At 41.6% G+C, this 19,821-nt stretch overlaps 1 protein-coding gene across 1 annotated transcript in view; it reads left to right on the forward strand.

Annotated features, from left to right (window-relative positions):
* WWTR1 (WW domain containing transcription regulator 1) overlaps positions 1 to 19,821 on the forward strand; it is a 129,353-nt gene that overhangs the window by 64,380 nt on the left and 45,152 nt on the right. Inside the window, exon 3 of the mRNA XM_061194576.1 lies at positions 14,094 to 14,230. Within this exon, the coding sequence (XP_061050559.1) occupies positions 14,094 to 14,230 (137 nt within the window). The remainder of the gene's footprint in view (positions 1 to 14,093; positions 14,231 to 19,821) is intronic.

Consider the following 19,821-nt stretch of genomic DNA (forward strand, 5'->3'; position numbering starts at 1 on the left):
TTGCCATCATTATTGTGAATATTATGATGTATGACTAATAATGAATCATTATTATCATGACTGTCATTATTAATGAATATTAGTACCACTTCATTCATTCATTCATTCACTCATTCATTCATTTGACAAACATTTATTTATTGGGAGTTCCCTGGTGGTCTAGTGGTTAGGATTCAGCGCTTTCACTGCTGTAGCCCAGGTTCAGTCCCTGGTTGGGGAGCTGAGATCCCACAAGCCACGCGGCACGGCCAAATAACAACAACAACAAAAAGCATTTATTTATTGCTATACGCCCGAGGTGGTGCACTTTCAGGGTCCATGGTGGGTGGCACTCGGTGGTGGTTCACTTGACCACTTTGCTGAATCAAACAGGAATGAACTGATAGTGATTTCATTTGTTTTAGAGGATGTTGCAGCATCCTCTAGATTTCATGTCCTTCCAGGGACCAGGAAAGAACACATTTTCCTGGCTGAGTTTTTTGAGCACTTGATACGTAAGGATATATAAGATATGCGTAAGATTCATTTGATACAGACACTGAGAAGCAAAATGATTTGTTAAAGGAAACTCATTAAATGCTTTCCTTCCTTCCTTCCTTCCTTTTTTTAGTCGTTTTTTCCATGAGTAGTTTTTGATTACCTGCTGTGGGTCTTCAATACTCAATCCAATATTGGAACTACTGAGAACTTGAAAGCTTATTTAAAGTCTCCTTCAATTTCAACACCCTTTAAAAAAAAGTCTCATGGAAAGGAAAAATCTAAACACATCCTGCAGAGAAAATATTCCATACCATTTCCTCTGACCATTATTACGATCTTTATCCTGCTTCATTCTTTACATGGAGTTCCTCTGCAAGTCAGTGGGAACTGCGTAGCAGGGCTGAAGGCAGGATGTGCCTCAGAGCGGGAGGAGAAAGAGCCCTGTGATTGGTCATCAGACTAAATTTAAACCGTTATTTGGAGTGACGATATAATTAACGTGGGGTTAAAAAATGAAAAATACAGCTGCAAGGGCAGGTTTATTCCTTTAATAAGAAAAGAAAAAAGTCAGGAGGGATGAGAAGAAAACAAACACAGTGACATGAGGCATGCATTCTCTTTCATAAGAAGAATCAAAGAGAGTTTCAACCTAATCTTTTGAGAGACAGTAAATGCCTCTCCCTTCTGGATTAGGCAGATGACGGGAGTAACAGCACCGCAGCTGGGAGTCTCCAAAGCTGACAGGTGCTGGATATAAGATGCCCCAGATCGTCCCGTGAAGTGTAGACAGTGCTCGGGATGACAGGCCCCGCTTGATCTGTCCGAGGACAGAGCTGCTCTGTCTGTTGACGCCTCGTTCAGGGTCCCCCCACCTCGCTCAAACAGCTGCCAGAGGCAGCCATGAAATATTGCTTAATTATAGAATTTCCCTTGATCCTCTTCATCCCTTCCTTCTACAGCTCCCCCCACCCCCTGGCCCCCTTGTGCCCCTCCGTGGTTCACAGCACCTTTAGGCTAAGCACTCAGAGGAGTATTATGGTGGTGCCTTTTCCAACTCACAGTTGAGGGACTCACAGATGTTCAACCCTACACTCTAGCTGTGGAATTATTCTCGGAGGCTGTAATTAGCAGTTTTAGGTTCAAAAGTGGAATGCAACATTATTTTTTAAGCAGGAAGTGAGTTTACTTGGAGTGGGGGAGGATAGCTTTTCTCATTCTTTCTCTCCTTTTTTCTGATTGAGAAATAATGCTTATTGTACAAAATGGAGGCAGTATCAAGAAATCTAAAGATATGAATGAAACCTGCTTTCCCCTTATTCATATGTATGTATATTAACCAAAATAGGATCATGTTCACTTAGCAATATATTGTGAACATCTTTCCAGTTTAACAAATATAGATCTGTGTCATTTATAATGTCTGTTCAGTCTTCCATGGTCTGGCTGAACCATAAGTTATTTAACCATTCGACACATTTAAGATATAAACAAAACTGCAATGGACATCCCTGCACATACATTTTGCATACTTGTTGTACTGGTTTGGAATTATGTTTGTGATTAACAGGGATGTGAAATGAGATTATTTATTTATCTCTAATGTTAAGGTAAGGTGGTCAAGGGCTGATGTGATGGCTGCACAGGTACTTGTCCTTTTCTACTTTGTTGTTCTTAATGAGTGGCTTTCATTCCTCATGATTTAGGAGGGCTGCTGTAGCTCTGGCCATCACGTCCACATTCCAAGCTGGAAGAAAGAAGGGTGGAAAGCAGAAAAGCTTGTGTATCCCTTCCATTTAAAGAACTTCCCCAGAATTTCACACAGCACTCTGTTTAGTGTCTAGAACTTAGTCTCTTGGCCACACTTAGCACCCAGAAGAGAGGGAGAGCAGATATTCAGAAGCAGCTGGCCATCTCTGCCATATCTCTCTAACTGTTTCCTTGGTATAAGCTTCGTGGAAGTGGAGTCTCTGGTTCAAAGATTTTTAAAGGGTTTTGTAACGTGTTGACAAACTACTCTCCAGAAAGGGGTTACCGAGTTAAGTTTAGTAATATGCAAGAGTGACCCTTAGTGAGGCTGTGGGTTCTTGGGTGAGCATTTTTAAAGCTATTTTCCTGAAGCTGTGTTCTTTCTTTTGTTTAAATCACACATTCTGCAGAGGGTTGATGTGGCGGGTGTTGATATATTTACAGTTTTTTCTTCAAAATTGATGTCTGTACAAGTAGAGCATTCCTTCCAAATATTGGAAGGACATTTGGCTGAGAATTCAAATGCTGTTCACATGTTTCCTCCACTTCTAAGAAAACTTATTTGGAGATTGAATTAATAAACGAACCCAAGTAAGGTGGCTCCCTCCCAGTCTGAAAAATTTCCCTGCCAGTTAAGTAAAAAGGCACAGTGAAGAAGCTGTTCAGCCCACGTCTGTTCAGATATATAGATGTTTGATTTCTGTCACACTGTGGCATGGCCATTAGTAGCTCCAAAAATAAAGAAATCTTCTGCTTGGTTTCCTCCTCTTGGGTGGGGTCTGTTTTCCCCTTCCGTGAAAGGATATTAAGGGTCATCATTATTGCCAAATTTTTATTGCTTTTGTTTAGATATTAACAAGTTTGGTGTCACTCTGTTTCTTAATTTGGTTATTCAGATATCTTAGCCTTTTTTTCCCATCTCTCTTTATCTTGCATAGGTTATATAATAAAATTCACCTCTCTTCAAAGTTAGAAAAGTGACCCGCCAAAGTATTACTAAGGGATCATATCAAAACAGATGATTATTCTAGTGCTACTTTTCAGTCAGAACTAACTTTGAAAAAAATATGATAGTTGGTGAATCAGTAGGTGACAGTACCTTGTATATTCTTGCAAGTTTCCTAGAAGTTTAAAGTCTTATCAAAATTAAATACACATAAATAGATTTTTTTAAATATGAGAATTAATATCAGCCACTTTAGTGAAGAACAGTGGGGTTTGGATGGGGAAATAAGTCATAAAAAATGGAAACAGATCCATATTTCTGTTCTTTGTTAAATACAAAAGATTAAAGCCATAGTATATTTTTGATTAACATCCACCTGTGGGTACAAAGCTAACTCTCTTTGGAGTTTGCATTAACATGCTTTGTATAAAACTATAGTACTTTTTAGGCTAAATTTGTTTTTCCATTTTGTTGAGTCACAGAAACTTCAAGTCTTCTTGCGTTTCTGTACCTAATCCGTATCCCTACATTTTGGGGTGAGCTATGCGGGTGAACTCTTGTAACCCTGTAAGTGATTAAAAAACTAAATTAGTGTAAAACTTCTTGAACATTTCTGTTAGGAAGGATGGAAAGCCATTAGATACTCTTTTTCTGGTATTCAGTCTTTGCTTTTCACTTCAAGCTGAAATCCTTTCTACTTTATACATGAGGCTGAAGGTCTTGTGCTGACATGGGACGCTCATCACCGCTAAAAGTGCCTAATGAGGGCACTAGAGGAATCTCAGCTTTGGCCTTTTCTTACACTGGATCTGAGAGTTGTTATTGTTAGAATGCAGGCTGGGAGGAGGGGTGGTAGTGAAGGAGCCACTGAGGCTGGTGGTTTGCTAGTTCTTTTGTATTTTGAGAATGTTTTTGTCTCTAGATCAATTATTAACTAGCTACTCTATGTGAAATCAAATAAATCTGTAGTTTTTGCAGTGAATGGATGTGCACTCTCATTTTCCCCCATTTTCTTGGTTTCATTGTACCCTAGGGTGTTTGCTGATTTTTTTGCATTTGAATTCCTCAGATCTTTGTAAAAAGTTGGGATACATTTTCATGAGAGAAAGAAGAAGAATTAATATTTATAGAGTGTCATGTGTGTCTGGCACTCGCGGGTGAGTGTTTTACTTTTGTTATTGGATGAAATATTCAAAACAACCTCATGAAAGGATGTTCTTATGCCTATTTTACAGTGGAGGAAACTGAGGCTTGGAGATGCTAAGTAAAGTTTCAGTGGTCTCTTAACTGGTTAATTGCAGAGGCAAAGTTCAAAGCTACTGCAGTACTGCCTCATTTGGGTGATGCTTTCAACCAGAGATGCCAAGAAATACATGTAAAGAGACATTGTGGGCTGAGTTTACAGGAAACATAAGCAGTGTTGCCCGGTGATTATCTTCAAGGCCTCCAGTGTCCCTCTCCCCTCCCTGCCTGGGAAGCCTAACTCAACTCCCCTTCTTTTGTCTTCCATCCTCCAAACCGTTTCTTGCGAAATGAGATGCGGGCTGTGAAAAGCACCTCCAGTCTTTCTCCAGACTGGGGTTGGGGTTCGTGCCGTCTTTTCTCTAGTTCCATGTGTCTTGTCTTTCAAACATGTGCAGAAAGTGACTGACACCCAGAGCCCAGGGTGGCTCATCCTCTTCCCAGAATTAAAAAAAAAACAAACCAACAAAAAGGAATTGACTCCCCCCACATGAATAGAGGAGAAACTAGACTAACCCAAAAGAATTTTTGGTTTTTAGGAGGTTTTGCCCTGTTTCTTTGGGCAAGTGACATTTAGTTCATTTGGCCCCGTTAGAACAAGCTGTGTGTCAATGTCCCATTTAAGAACAACTGGAAAAACAACACGTTGAAACACGTGTTGGGCACAGAAAGCCTGGAAAAACAACTTTCAAAGTATTTGAGCACTTCAAGTAGCTCGGTGGTTTAAAAAAAATTCTTTAAAATACTGATCGCGAGATTAAAGCTGCTTCCCAGATGTCAGATGCAGCTGATATGGGGAGCGTATCTAACATGCAGCTATCAAGATAGAATGTCAGGCTCTGGACCATTTATAATAACAATAAAAATAGGGGCTGTGCTCTGTTAACCTCCACACCACCCTTTATTTCATTGCCACTACCCACCTGATTGCCAGCTCCTAGGGCCCACGCTAGATCATCTTCTGTTCCGTCCATCCCAGAGGAAAGGGCACTGCAGGCATTCAGGACCATATGCCTATTTAAGTGGCATGAAGTCAACTCTCCATGCCTACCAAATCCCAACATAAGTATTTGGGGACAGCATCACTTCATCTGGAGCTTGGCTGTAGAAACAGTACCATGTCCTAACTCTGGAAGGATCCATCTGTGTTGGACTTATTGAAAGACCTTATAATATACACAAAGCTTAGCAGACTGTACATTATGGGCCATTTAAAGGATTTTCAGTGGTAATTTTCACCACACTCCACATTTGCCAAAACTGATTTTGGAACTGAATCCTCATGGAAGATACAGTGCCAGTGTAAATGCATCTTGTCGAACGAACTGAATGAATGGATGAGTGCCTTTTACTTCCTTTGATAATTCTAGAATTTGCCATTCACTAGGCAACTCATCTTTTCTTCACTTCTCCTCATTCCCATCCCATATTTTTGTTTGTGAAAAAGGAAAAAGTGGGAAAAGAGGTACCAAGTACATATTTTATACTTGATACCTGGAAATAATAAAACGTGGTAAAATAAACTCTTACATTGTTGTTCGGTTTCAACACAAGAAACAACGTGATTTATAAATCTTTTAATATCATTATTGATCCTGACATGAAAAGCGAAAAAATAGGCTGAGCGTCGATACTACAATTGCAATACAGCCGAAGTTCTTTAATCGGGTGCTTGGCCAAAGGCAAACAAGCAAACAGAAACGCAGTCCTTTTTCTTCTTGCTGTTTTTGGGAATAGGAAAAATGAAGTGAAGCAAGAGCTGGCTCAGTTTGCAGAGACCAAGTCGGGTTTGCCCCGGTCGGGTGGTGTTGGAGACCTCCGCGGGGATGACGGGGAGCCTCACACAATAGCTCAACCTCCGAAGCGAGGTCAGTGAGTCACACCTTGGGGCTGTGTCCATGAGTCACCCGCTTCCCAAAGAGGCTTTCTCCAAAAGTGGTGTATTCATAGTGTCCCCTACTTTCCCACCCCAGGGACAAAACGCTGGTAAAGAAACCCCTGCAGGAAGGAACTACGTAGATTACAGCCTCACGTGGGCTCGCTCTGCACTTCGGGGCTGACAGCAGCTCTGCCTGACTCAGCTTCTGCCCGGACCGAGCAGGGTCAGGAATGAACTTGCAGAAAAGCTGGTGATGCTCTGTGGAAAGGATTCACGTAGATAGATGCCCGCAGCTGGCCGCGGCGGAAGTGCCCGCAGACCTTTCACGCTGCTGCGGCTCCTACTGCTGCTAATTTCAACAAGTAGAGACTTCTTGGCACTGCTGGGATGGAAGTCGAGGATTAGAGCCTGGTGGTTAAAAATACAATCCCTGCCATTCATTCGGAATTCCAGAGAACTCTGAAATTTTTTGAATTGGCAAGTGAATGGTAGAGACCGGAAGCGTGCACCAAAATAATACTTCTGGTCTGGTATCATCTTTTATTAGAGGATCCTAAAAAAAATCCCCTACTTATATATGAATTATTAGTCCTGTGTCACAGACTGCAGCTATGTGTGATGAGCTGCCGAAGTGAAAATCTGACCGGAACCTTTTAACTATAAATTACTTGTGGTTTCAAAGAAGGATGAGCTTTCTCAGCCAACACACTTCTGTTGTGTGAACAGTCACCTTTATTGTACGACATGAGAGAGTCGGTTTTTATAGCTTTCGGACTTAATCTATGAATGATATGAATGTTTTGCTAATGGATGTGTCCACTAGGTACATTTGCAGCCTGACTTTTACCTCTTTGTATCTTCTATTCTTATGAATCGGACTAGCAAGAGGTGGTGATGTTTAGGATTTGGGCAGAACAGAATAAGAATTGTAACCAGTTGTAGTGTTATGAAAGCTGCTTTGGGACAAAGAATCATCAACTGGGGTGACAGTAGGAAGGATGGCAACTTGGGAGGGAGACTGGTGGCTTTAGAAAGAAAATAAAACATTAGCTATGGATCTGTTCAGCCAGGTGGAGAGCCAGCACTTTATATCCGATTGTCAATGTATTCAGAAGCCAAATTCCCATTAACCAGCTGGGCTGATAGGGTTAAACAGAGGGGAACAATTTACTGATGGCTACTCATCAGATCGGGTTGCCAGTTTAAACGTGGGCTTTGAGCTACCACTGCCGTGGGGCTCCCACTCTGATCAGCTCCCACTTCTCTCTGGGTTTGGTGACGGCAGAGGAACTAAGAAAGAGTGTGCCTCTGGGCCTGGGAGAATTAGTAAGTGTGTATTCCAGCTGTCTTTGTTCTTGTGGTTAAGACCCACCTCTGGTGTCAGTCGGAAGAGCCAAGTATCACTGGCAAAAAACAAAGCACAACAAAAGGCGCCACTCAGAGAAACGCAAGGTATGAGTAAGATATGATGTGTCATTTCCTAGGTCTTGAAATTTAAATCAGAACACACTGCCTACATGTGTAATGTGATTGAAACACAGGCAGCATTTATCCCTGAAATACAATAAAAAAGTAAACCAGCTTTTAGTGTTTGTATTTTAATTCTAATTGTGGAAAATTTTCAAAACTTTAATGTGAGTCTTGGGCAAGTCTTCTTGCCATCTGGTATAGGATTAAACACCGGCATAGTATTTGTTGTCTGCTGACAGCGGTTCCAGTTTACTTGGCAAGCCCTGCCTGGGAAATTATCAACCTCGTGCAAATCTGTTTCAGTTTTCATTTTTAACACTGATGAGTTTAATTGAACTGGTTCACAACAAGCAAGCTGCAAAGCTATTTCAGTTAGCAGTTTTTAAGCACGTAATCTTCAGTGTATATATACTTTTGTTAGAACATTAAGAGGGCGGTGAATTGGCCTAGAAAGTCAAAAAAAATTTTAATGTCTGATTTTTAAAAATAAGATAATTTACTTTGGCCCTCGATTGGTCTTGTGAATATTATGGGGGTTGCAGGAGTATTGTTTTTCAAGTGCCTACAATGTGCAAGACACCTTGCTCTGCCCCTAGGGTCCTATCTATCATCAAAAGAGCTTATGTTCCATTGGAAGAGAAATATTAACACCCCCCCAAACAAGAAAGAATGAAGGGAGAGGTTAAAGAGAAACTGGGATTGGCCAGGGGATGAAGCCAAGCAGCACTGAATGTGAACTGAGTTTTGAGCCAGTCAGCCTTGGTTTTATGACCCCAGGTTGCCTTTAAATTCCCACCTCTTTGGTGTGGTTCTCTTTAACCACCTAGCTGGGCCTGGGTGGTAGAAAAGAAGACACTGCTTCTAAGTCCTGCCCTAATAGCTCTGTTGAGTGTAGGGAGCCCTGAGTAATTTCTGACACTACCTAATGTGAAACTCTAATATATTAAGAGAGGAGGAGGAGTAAAAAGGCCAAACACTTATATTTGGAAATGAAATCTTTGCCCATAGAAATGAGCAAGCAGCTTATTACGTTGCTGCGAACTCTAAATTCTTTCAAAATTAAGCACTTATAATCATTCCTATTTTTATATCTTTGTATGCTTCCAGCAATACAAAATGTATTACATAGGCCTTCTCTATTTCAGAAAGTCTTTGTTGTGTGGCTTCCTTCCATAAAGTTAGTGTAATAGGTCATGAACTGGAGGGTAAATTCGTCCAAAAACACCAGGCCTTTTCCTGGGCTGTAAGGAGTCGGTGGATTCTATTTTTACAGATAAGATTTTATCTTTGCCTTTCATGGTTCTGCTGCCAGTCAGGATCTTATATTTACAAAATGCTTTTCATTTTTATGCCTACCAAGTGCACGTGCACAATAGATACACAATCCACACTTGTTGAATAAAAACTTGAACCAAAGGTTGCCAGCCTTGGGCTGGAGGCTGGAGCTGCCTTCTGTGGATTTATTTGCTGAGGAAGTGAGCAGGGGAAGCCCAGTGAACTGGTCATGAAATTGGCAGGTGACTTTGGCCGTTACAGGTTTCCTAGAACAGACCTTTTTCACCCTTGCAAGAAGGAACCGGAGCATTTGTTGGCTTTTTTACCCGTCTCACGGATATGGGTGCTGAGACTAGGATGGGTTAAATGTCTTGTCCACGTAGGTCACACAGGGTCAGAGCTACATGAAAACTCAGGTATGTGTGACTCCAAGCCTGTGGTCTTTCCAGAGGCCATAGTGCCTCATACTGTCTCCCAGTAGGCTGTCAATGGCCAGGGGGGACTAAGGGTCCGCGGGTGACTAGGATCCCAGCTGTCCTTGGGATGAGTCTGGAGGTGGGTTAAAGAAGGGATTATAGATAGAGAGGGTGGGGAAGGGATGGAGGGCAAGAGGAAAACCTGAGAGACTGGAGGAGAAGCCTGGAGGCCACTGCCCTCATCAAGGTGAAAGGTCATGCAGGGGGCTGGAAGGGTGGAAATAGGAGCTAAATTAACAATCCCCTGGAGGCCGATGGGAGGGGCCAGGCTGATAGGAGAGGGTGGTAATGCTGCCCCCTCCCCCAATGATTTCCATGACATTCTAACCCCCAACATAGAATTCTCCTAATACATAAAATGACTTTTTCAACTTGTGTCTTTATTGAAGAATACATTAATTCTAGAAGGAAGAATTATTTAACACAGCACAGTTTTCCATAAGCTACCATTTCCAGCCAAATATCTTCTCAGAGAAATGCTGACCTTTGTTGCCCCTGGGCAAAATTCAGGTCCTCAGAGCTGAGGCTCTTTGCCGACCTGGGCAGTCCTTTCACAGACCCTGATGTGGTTGGAGGTTTGTCCTTTATGAGACTGTGAAGAAAGGCAGTATGGGAAGTAGTGGTCAAAGGGGCCCCCAAAGGAAGAGGAAAAGACCACCCCGATTATCTTTCTTTCAGGTACCATTTCCACTGCACACCACCCCAGGCCTCCATGTGAAACCCTTGCAGACATTTTTTAAGTCCAGGAAAATTGTGTGTGTGTGTCAAGAAGAGTTTTTCTTTCTCTTAGAAACTGGCATTCTTTTTTCTTTATAAAAAGCATGGAGCCATGTAATTGAATCCATTTCCCTTCTTACTTTGGCCACTCAAAAATAGGAGCCAAATCTGTAGTTTATCTCCAATAACTTTTTAGTACCTATGACCTGCATATCCATGCATCATTTTCCTTTTTGTCTTTTTGCACCTTCATGAGTGTTTCTGTTTTTACTTGTTATGAAAACAATACATTATCTCTGTTAAAAACTGGAAAGTACAGAAGAGTTTAGATAAGGGGGAAAAAAAAGCTCCAGTGAGCATATTACTTGCATATATCACCATAAATACTTGGTATTTATTTTCTTTTTTTGTTCCATTTTCATATGAAAGCTGTATAGAATGTGTGATCATAGAATACACACTAATAGGCAGATTGAATATACATATGTAAGTATATATAAATATATAAAATTTTAAGAAAAACTAGACTTTTAAAATAGCAGAGACTTTTTCTTCCTCCCTCCCTCCCTTCCTTCCTTCCCTCCCTCCCTCCCTCCTTCCTTCCTTTCTTTCTTTTTATCGATTTTTTTTTTCTTTTTTTCCTTAGACATTTTCTTGAAGTGGATTCTTTAAGGGAGTGACATCAGGGAGGGGTGGGAGTAGTAGGGAAGTGGGGATTAATCTAGCTAAACTGTGGGTGCTGGCAAACAGTAAGGCTGCACTGAGAAATACAAGAAAGGAAGTGACTCAGTAGCTCTGAGAGAAGGAGTAGAGATGAGACAGCAGTATGAAATAACGAGTGGTTTATCCTACGTTTGGGAATGGGGTGAGGGGAGCTAAGCGATTTGAACAATAAGAGAATTTAGTTTTCAAATCAAATCATGAGCAGTGGATTAAGTTCTTGTGAGCAGTGCCCTTGCTGTTGGCATTCAGACCAGGAGCCGCCCTGGACATCACATAAACTGAGCTTTAGAGTAAAGCTGCCGTGAGGTCGACGGATGTACAGAGGCTGGGAGCTGGAATGGCTTTCTTCTCAGGGTTGTTTCAGAGCAATGAGAGCTGCTCACGTATGAAAGGCTCCCTCTTGTACTCAAGTCTCTGGGGAATACAGTGAGTGACACTTTTAATTAACAAATTCACTGGGAACAAAACTCCTTTAAAAGCGTTGGCTGGGTGTGGAGTTTGAAGGGTGGGCTGCGGAGACTCCCACGGTCCTGGGGGAGTTCTGGGGCTTGAAGCCGCGGCTGAGTTGTGCATCTTTGGGGTCGGATCTATCAGGATGAGGGCCAAAGGGTCCACCCAGAAAGCCCTCACCTCTGTCCCAGGGGATGGAGGCTGGCCAGCCGTGGTGGCAGTCCTCAGGCAAGCTGGGCTCCTCTACCACTTTGGGTGCGGGCCTTTCTGCTCTCCCCAGATTTGGGAATCCCAGCCCACTTGTTCAGAATGGGAGGGGAGAGTGGGGGACTGGCATTTGGGAATGCATCATTCTGGTTCCTGTCTAGTTCCGACCACTGACAGATAGCTGAGTGTCTGTACACAGCAGCGTCCTTAAATGTCTTCCACCGTACGGTGTATGTCACTGCGTCTCACCAGGGCTTCGTTCATGCTGCTTCTACCACAGTATCAATATCCATGGTGCCAGAGGTTCTAAGAAAGGCTCACGAAAGAGAGAAGGATACTTCCCCTCCTGGTACCACAGTGGAAAGTATTTCTGTAGGACGTGCCTACCTTGGGAAAACATGTTTTAGTAGTAAGAGTCCTGAAGGAATAGCTAGTCAAAGGGTTTCTTAACTCTAATTACTTTGCTAAAGGGGGCTTACTTAATTTTCACATCCTCATCTATTGTTTCCTCACTTGGAAGGCCTGTGACAGACCCCCTGAGGCTGGCTATGAGTCTTCTCAAGACCAAAAGTTGACAAAGGATTTTATGCAAGCTTTGAATAGAATTACAGTTATTAAACTTGAAGGTGTAACCAAGACAGTTGTTTCTTCCTTTAGGCTTAGGTAATTGACTTTCATCTCTGTAGTTCAGCCCCTCCCCCAACCCCGTTTGTGTTTTTCTTAACAAAATCGTCTTGGTTTTTAATTTTTATTCCTCCCAGTTTATTTTTGATTATTTTTTAAAGACCACTGATGGCTCCTATAGTATGAAACTCAACAGTTCAACTTAATTTTGCCTCCTTTATGAAGGCTGACTTTTTTTTTTTTTTAATCATACTCATTTTAAAGGCCTTCTTGGGAAAACATCCAAGTTTTCACTCAAGGCAATGAATGAGCTCCCCATGGCAATAACTTCCCGTCTGGGATGAAGAAATCTGAAGAAGAATTTTAGCAGTGGCAGTATTCAGATATGAGGAAACAGAAGCAAAATAAAAGATAAATACAACTCCAGTGCAGGAGATTGCACTGATTTAGGATTTAGCCTAATGATACTAATAGTGGTTTCCTACACTAAGGATTCAAAGGAAGCCATTGTTATTTCAAAAGTAAGGTGTGTTTGAAAGGAGCAATCTCTCTCCTTTTCACGTGGATCCAGAAAGGTCTATAGTGTGTGGGGTTGACATTGCCCTTTGGTTTGGCAGAGACAACCTAGTTACAAGGCTTGGAACAAAGGACTGACATTCAGCTTCTGCTATCAAAGTTCGTTGTCTTTGATAAATACAGAAAGATCTCTGATACAGTTCATAAAACAAGAATTGTGGCACCAAATGAATATGCTTATCTTTAAAAGGAAAATGTAATAAACTCTCAAAAAAGAGTTTATGGAGTGGCACAGGGTCTTTAAGGCACCAGAAGTGACTTAAGATGTGGTGTGGAAGGAGGTAGACAAAGCTAGATGTCCCATCCATCTTTTGTTTTTTTTTTGGTTGCGCTGCAAGGCATGTGGGATCTTAGTCCCCCGACCAGGGATCGAACCCGTGCCCCCTGCGGTGGAAGCACAGAGTCCTAACCACTGGACCGCCAGGGAAGTCCCCCGTCCATCTTTCTAAGGACATATTGGAAACTCTGGGTAGAAGCTGATGTCATGCTAGTTTCTCTGAGATTAAGTTGTAATAACAAACCCTGGAAGTTGTATATGACCAAAAGTCTAATCATGTCTCCTCCCTCAGAAACCCTTATGCCTCAGCATCTGGGTTCCTCCATAATCTGGCACTTCCTACACTTATTTCCTGCTACCCTGTTCTCCAGCTACACAGTTGTTACCTTGCATGGTGGAACATAAACTTCTTGAGGGTCTACGTATTACCTATGTGGACCTCACAGTGTCTTACCCTTTGTAAGAGCTCAGCAATGTGATGTTCATGAGTTTGGTTTCAAGGGCCCTGTCTTTGGCTGAGGACAGGGGGAGGCGTCCTCATTATGTCAATTATATGAGCTGGGAGAGTGTGGGAGGGCTGGCGGGCAGGAGCGCAGGGTCCAGCTTTGGGAGAGGAGTTTGCACTGTGGTATCCCAGTGCTTGGATGGCAGTGAGCACAGGGGGTTGGAGAACGTAGGCTCCTTGGACCGTGGGGAGGAACGCTGGGGCTTGTCCATCCCTGGTAAGGCAGAAAAACCTTAAGAGTGTGTTTGCACATAGGGGCAGCTGGTCAGCTAAGTCATGGACTTATGTTCAGAGAGTCCCCTGCAAAATCCCCAACGTGGCCCAACTTGGATGGAGGGTAAGTGGGCAAGCCTGACCTTGGCTGAAAACAATGTGTCAACCTCATATAAGCAGATCCTAAGGGAAGAAGAGCCAGCATCATTTAACTGTTGTGTTGTTACTGGTGATGATGATATTGATAATGCTAACAATGAAAGAGGTAATTGTTTTCCTTCTTTTAGTCACATAGAAAAAATCACCACATGGCAAGACCCTAGGAAGGCGATGAATCAGCCCCTGAATCATATGAACCTCCACCCAGCTGCCACTTCCACACCAGCGCCCCAGAGGTCCATGGCCGTGTCTCAGCCGAATCTCGGTAAGCTTTGACCGGAGCTGGATAAACAAGTATTCAACCAAGGGCCTCTGGAGCTCAGAAGCAGCTCTGGTTGCCTAAGTGCCTACTCACGCACCCAGATAGTATCTTCTCCTCCCTCTTGGCTGCATTACCCTTTCACTGCCCTTGCCTTCTTTTCTTCGCCTCTTGGCTCAAGAGTTCATGACACTGCTACCAGGGTTTACACTACAGCTCCAGCATCCCCTCCAGTTGCATTTATTGAAGTTCTTTGAAAACTCACTTAGGCCTCCTGTCTTCATCCAGACCAAGGCAAGAAGAGCACTTAGACCCTTTCTGTGAATTTGGTCCCTGAAGACTGCCAAAGTGTACAATTCTGGCCTCAAATCTCTTTGCTCCGCCCCGCCCCCCAACAATGTGTGGTTAACACCAGACTAGGTGTTTTCTTGCCTTATCTCATTCAGTCCTCACAACAACCCTACAAGAAGTGACAGTATTCCCATTTTATAGGTGCAGAAACTTTCCCAAGTCCCAGCTGTGGGCTAGTAGAGCCGGAGTTGGAACTGAGGTCGGGGAATGCATTCAACCCTTACATAATCTGCGGGTGGCTTCTCCCCACACCTGCCCTAGGATAGGACGGCTCACATTTCACTTCATTTTGAATAAGTGTGATTTTAAACTTGAGATTAGTTTCTGCTAATTGCCTTTACTTCAAAAGAAATACAATTCTGCCCACTGGAGAGAGTCAGATGTGAATGAATGCACTCCTGCAGCAGAACCAATCAGCTTTTGTTGTTAGTCATTCTCTCCCACCTCCAAAGGCTAAAAATAAGAGGGCCAATTTTGAAGTTTTTAAAAAGATAGTGCCATTTTCAGGTAATGTTTCCATTTAAGATCAGATATCCAGATACTGCTTTATGCACAGAACAGAATTTTAGAGAATGAAAAGAATCTCCTGTTGGATTTTCAGGAATGAACAGGATAAAAATGGAAGCAGTTTCTTGGACACCCTTCCTTTATAACTGTGGCTTAGCCATGGTGAGTATGGACTCAAGGACACCTGAGTCAGTATATTCAAGTAAATATATTGTCCCTTCTTCCAGGAAGTCTGGATCTACCATTTTAAAGCTTGCAGATGTAAAATATATACAAAAAGCAAACGACTCAGAACAATCTCTGTTGTGTTTCGTATCTAAAGGGTAGATCAAGGAAAATGGTGCCGGTGCTTCTACGAGCAGTGGTAAACCAAAGCTTTCTGTGAGTCACTTGTCCCCAGTATATAAGAGCTCAAGTAGAAAGCAGATGTGAGTGTAGCAAAGAAACCACAAATTAGGTAGCATTAGACGAGTTTCAGGGTTTCTTTAGCCATTTAATTTTTATTAAAAGTTCTAAAAGCTGATTATTAAATTATTAATGTTAACTTTATAATCGATTATAATTGGAAAAGATCTTTCATGGACCTGGTTAAAAAAATTCAAACACTTTTTTCAAAGGGGTGTTCAAAAAGTAAGTCTTCCTCTGATACCCATGCCTCAGTCCCTTGTATGTTGCCTGGAGTCAATCAGTGTTTCCAGTTATGTGTATGTTTCTTCACATAAATGCTAGCACATTATACCCACTGTTCTGCACCTTGCCTTTTTTTTTTTGTGCTCATAATATCTTTTTTTATTTATTTATTAACATCTTTATTGGAGTATAATTGCTTTACAATGGTGTGTTAGTTTCTGCTGTGTAACAAAGTGAATCAGCTATATGTATACATATATCCCCATATCCCCTCCCTCTTGCGTCTCCCTCCCATCCTGCACCTTGCTTTTTTCTACTTCTACATCCGTATACACAAAGCTGCCTCATTTTTTTTTTAAATTGCCCAGTAGTCCAACGTGTTGATATGCTACAATTATTTAACTAGCCTCCATCTGATGGGTATTTGGGTTTAGTGTGTTGTTAGCGCACCCAGTATTGGAGTGAAGATCCTTGTTTGTGCTCTTTCATGTACTTTCCTTAATTTTACAAAATTGCACAACGAGTAGGAAGTGGACTAAATTAGAAGGACCTTGAATGCTAAAAACTTAATACTGAAGGCACATGTGAGTCTGCCCTCCCCCCATCCCCCCACGCACTAAAAGCCCAGTTGCTGGTAAAGTTTATCTAAAGAAATTGTAATCTGAATGTCTGAAACAGGTTTACCTGTGGCTGAATAAAATACCTTTTTCCAGATTTCTAATAAATCGGGGCAGTAAATTTCTCAAGACACACATTCTGGGGTTTTTCCAATAATATTTGAATATTTGCCCATTACAAAATGCGTTGCTAGCCTCTCAAGAATCACAGATGTGTCCCAAGTTTGGAAATATAACGGGGAATGCAAAGTAAGCTCCAAAGACTGGGGGTAATTTAGAGAGTCACAATATGGTCCTAATAATAAATGATTTACTCAGAGTATTTTGTTTTAAGCTATAGCTCTGCCTGTAGTTTATACTCTTTATTATCAACCTTTAAAAATAGAAAGAGCAGATCTTTCTACTGTTTTTTTTTTTTTTGAGGTTTAGTATGTGGTATTTTATTTTCATTATTTTAGAAATAATAGGTGTACATCTGTGTTTACATATATTATACCTACGTCATACATTAGCATATATATGTAAACATATATATAAAGTCAATATTTGGAATATGATTCAAAACTTCTATGTCGGTTTTACATCAACTGCATTTTTTTTCTTTTTACCTTTTAACCATAGAAGATCCTTCTCCTCCTCCTACTTCTTAAATCTAGAATTTTGGTCTTTTCAATGGCATACATCTGACAAATAAGTGAACTTAAGTGATGTGTCCCCTTCACTGATAGGTATTTATGTACAAGTGAAAATGATGTCAAAATGCAATGAACATTACTGTCAGGTGATAGAATTAGTAATAAGCTAATTTTATGTATTTCTGGATCTATGATATAATCAGTGACATAGCAAAACACATTCAGCAATAAATCTCCTTATATTGTGATTCCATGTTTTTCTGTGTGTTAGTGATGGACTTGGGAGTCAGACTGTCAGACTTTGAATCTCAGCTCTGCCTATTGGTGACTCTGTTAAGTCACTTAATTGTGCCTCAGTTTCTCCATATGTAAAATGAGGATTATATTTATAGTGTGAGGAGGTTGTATGAGATTTTAAGTAAAGTGCATAGATCCATGCCTGGCACGTAATGAAATGTTATATCATCATTGTTCTTTGTGGAAAGAAAAGTTTTATGTTTTATTTAACTATAGAATGTTAGATTTGAAGACAATTTCATTGTTCATCTTAAAAGCTCTCAAAAAAATATTTATTTTAGGCTGGTTAGTGTGCAAAGCGCTTTAAATTAGGAGCTCTGTATTTTTTACTTTCAGTGAGGATAGCGCCCCCTGGTGGAATTGTTTCAGTCCTCCCCCCGCCCCCCCCAAGAAACTTCTTGTCAGTGGATAGCTTATTTTTTCAGTAGATCTATTCCTGAAATGTGGGTTGTAAGGCAACCCATATTTTAATTGGGAGAGAAGAGATCCATCACTCAAAGGCATCCTGGAGTGAGTGACTTTGTGAAAGTCATTTTGTGAGTGACTTTGTGAGCATACTTTTGTCAGGCTGCCTCAAAATCCAGTGAAAAGGCATCTATCTCTTGGTAGGATGGCAGATTGGTTGTGTATCTAAACTCACTCTCTTTTCAAATGCTGAAGTAAAACGAAACAGACTCTCAAGAGGTTATTTCAAATAGCCCTCTCCAGCTTGGTCTAATTTTTAACTGAAATGTTTGTTTTTGTATTTACCAAATCAGGTTGTCTGTCAGGTTTTATCCAATTTGATTCTGTTTGAGCAGAGTGGTCCCCTTTGCGTCTGAGTTCCCAGAGATACCCAGTGAATGGAAGAAGAAAGGAAGGTTTTGGAGAACTTTAGATAGTGAAGAGGAGAGATTACCACTGGGTGGAGGCCATATCACTTGGGGGCTGACAACTTGTTTGAAATCCTCACTTTTCTGTAACACAGTGAAGGGGGAAAACTACTGTATGTGTGAAAGTTGATTTTTTTCATGACACAAACCAGGTAGGATCTCCTATCTTTTAAGTGGGTTGTTGGTATGATTAATTACTTTTAATAGCCAATAAATTTTATTGAAGGAGGGGAAAAAATGAAACAAACAGAAAAAAAAAAAGGACTCTACACAGGCCATATTATAATATATAAAACAATGGGTTTGGGGCAAATGGAACCTGCTAAGGAAATCAGTTACGTTGTTAGGGTGGTCATGGGGGTGGTGTGGAGGGCAGGGACCTCTTTGTATAGTGGTTAATGGGAAGACTTGGAGTCAGAACTGAGTTTCTCTTGGGTTAGACATTTACTAGTACCTGGGTCTCATTTTCCTTATCTGTAATATGGTGATAATGATAGTCTCTTCCCCATACAAGTTTTGAGTATTTAGGTATTCCATACCTTGGTACCTGGCATAGAGAAAGCTCCCCAAGAAACATATTGTTATAACTATTATTATGGGCTGGTAGCCTGGCTTTTCCTCACTTTTCTGGCCTGTGTGTAGCCGGAGGAAAAGCCTGTGGTGTGTGCGATAGAAAGCCATCCTCTTCCTTCTCCCTCAGGAAAACCCAACCTCAGTTGCTGCAGCTTTCATCTTTTGGACACTTTTGCTTACACGTTGCGAAAATAATCTTGAACCCCAGGCAGCGACTGTGAGAAGCTGAAGAGGCCCACGCTCGAGCCCGGGCTCATTCATGAGCGGAGGGAGTTTGTGAAGAACCGGTTCACTTCGAGCTCCACATGGAGAACCTTCTCCCTCTGCAAGCACGATGGTGTCAAGGTCTTCCTGTTTCTCAGCACACAAGGACTGAAGTCGTACAGTGACTTAAAATCTCCCCATATTTTAAAATGTCTTTGCAGAGAGAAAGTGACAGGCAGTTTTGCCTTTCTGGTGACAGTCCTAGTGATCATCAACCATGGTGTGCTGGCCTCCTGTCACACATTAACGGACCTCCTTGTTGGAATGAGGCCCTGACCTGGGGTGCCAGTATCCTCCCAGACAGGACAGGAAAAATAAAGACTGTATAACAACTCCACCAGACTGCCAGCCCCAGCCAGTTCAGAAACCGCTGGTAAAGGGCAGCCAGGGTGTATTTTTAATGCTATAGGAATTTTTTAAATATCACACACTCACACACACGCTCCCCCTTTGAAGATGTGCCATCCACCAGGCCAGAGTCTGTCCTCCAGGTCTATCTTGATCTGTGTTTCAAATTATAAACACATGTGTGGTTTTCTCGCTTGCTTGCTTGCTTGCTTTTTTTTTTTGCAGGGTATGCTTTTCAAGACAAGATGGAAAATCTAGTCTCTGCTCAGTTTGCAAAGTTGACTCCTTTGTCCCTCTAGGAAGTGTACAAAGGCACTTGAAGACATTTTATCAAAAGCAAATAAAATAGCTAAGGGACACCGCAGCCTAGTGTTGCTGAAAGCATGTAGAGAGGTATCCTGAAAGTTTGCTGAAAGTTAGATTTGTACGTAGGCTATCTTATTTTTGTCTTTTTCCAGTAGTTTTCTTCTAATCAAATTTATGTAGTGAGTTTATGGCAGACA

Source organism: Eubalaena glacialis, chromosome 6, assembly GCF_028564815.1.
Source record: "Eubalaena glacialis isolate mEubGla1 chromosome 6, mEubGla1.1.hap2.+ XY, whole genome shotgun sequence".
Classification (NCBI taxonomy): Eukaryota; Metazoa; Chordata; class Mammalia; order Artiodactyla; family Balaenidae; genus Eubalaena; species Eubalaena glacialis.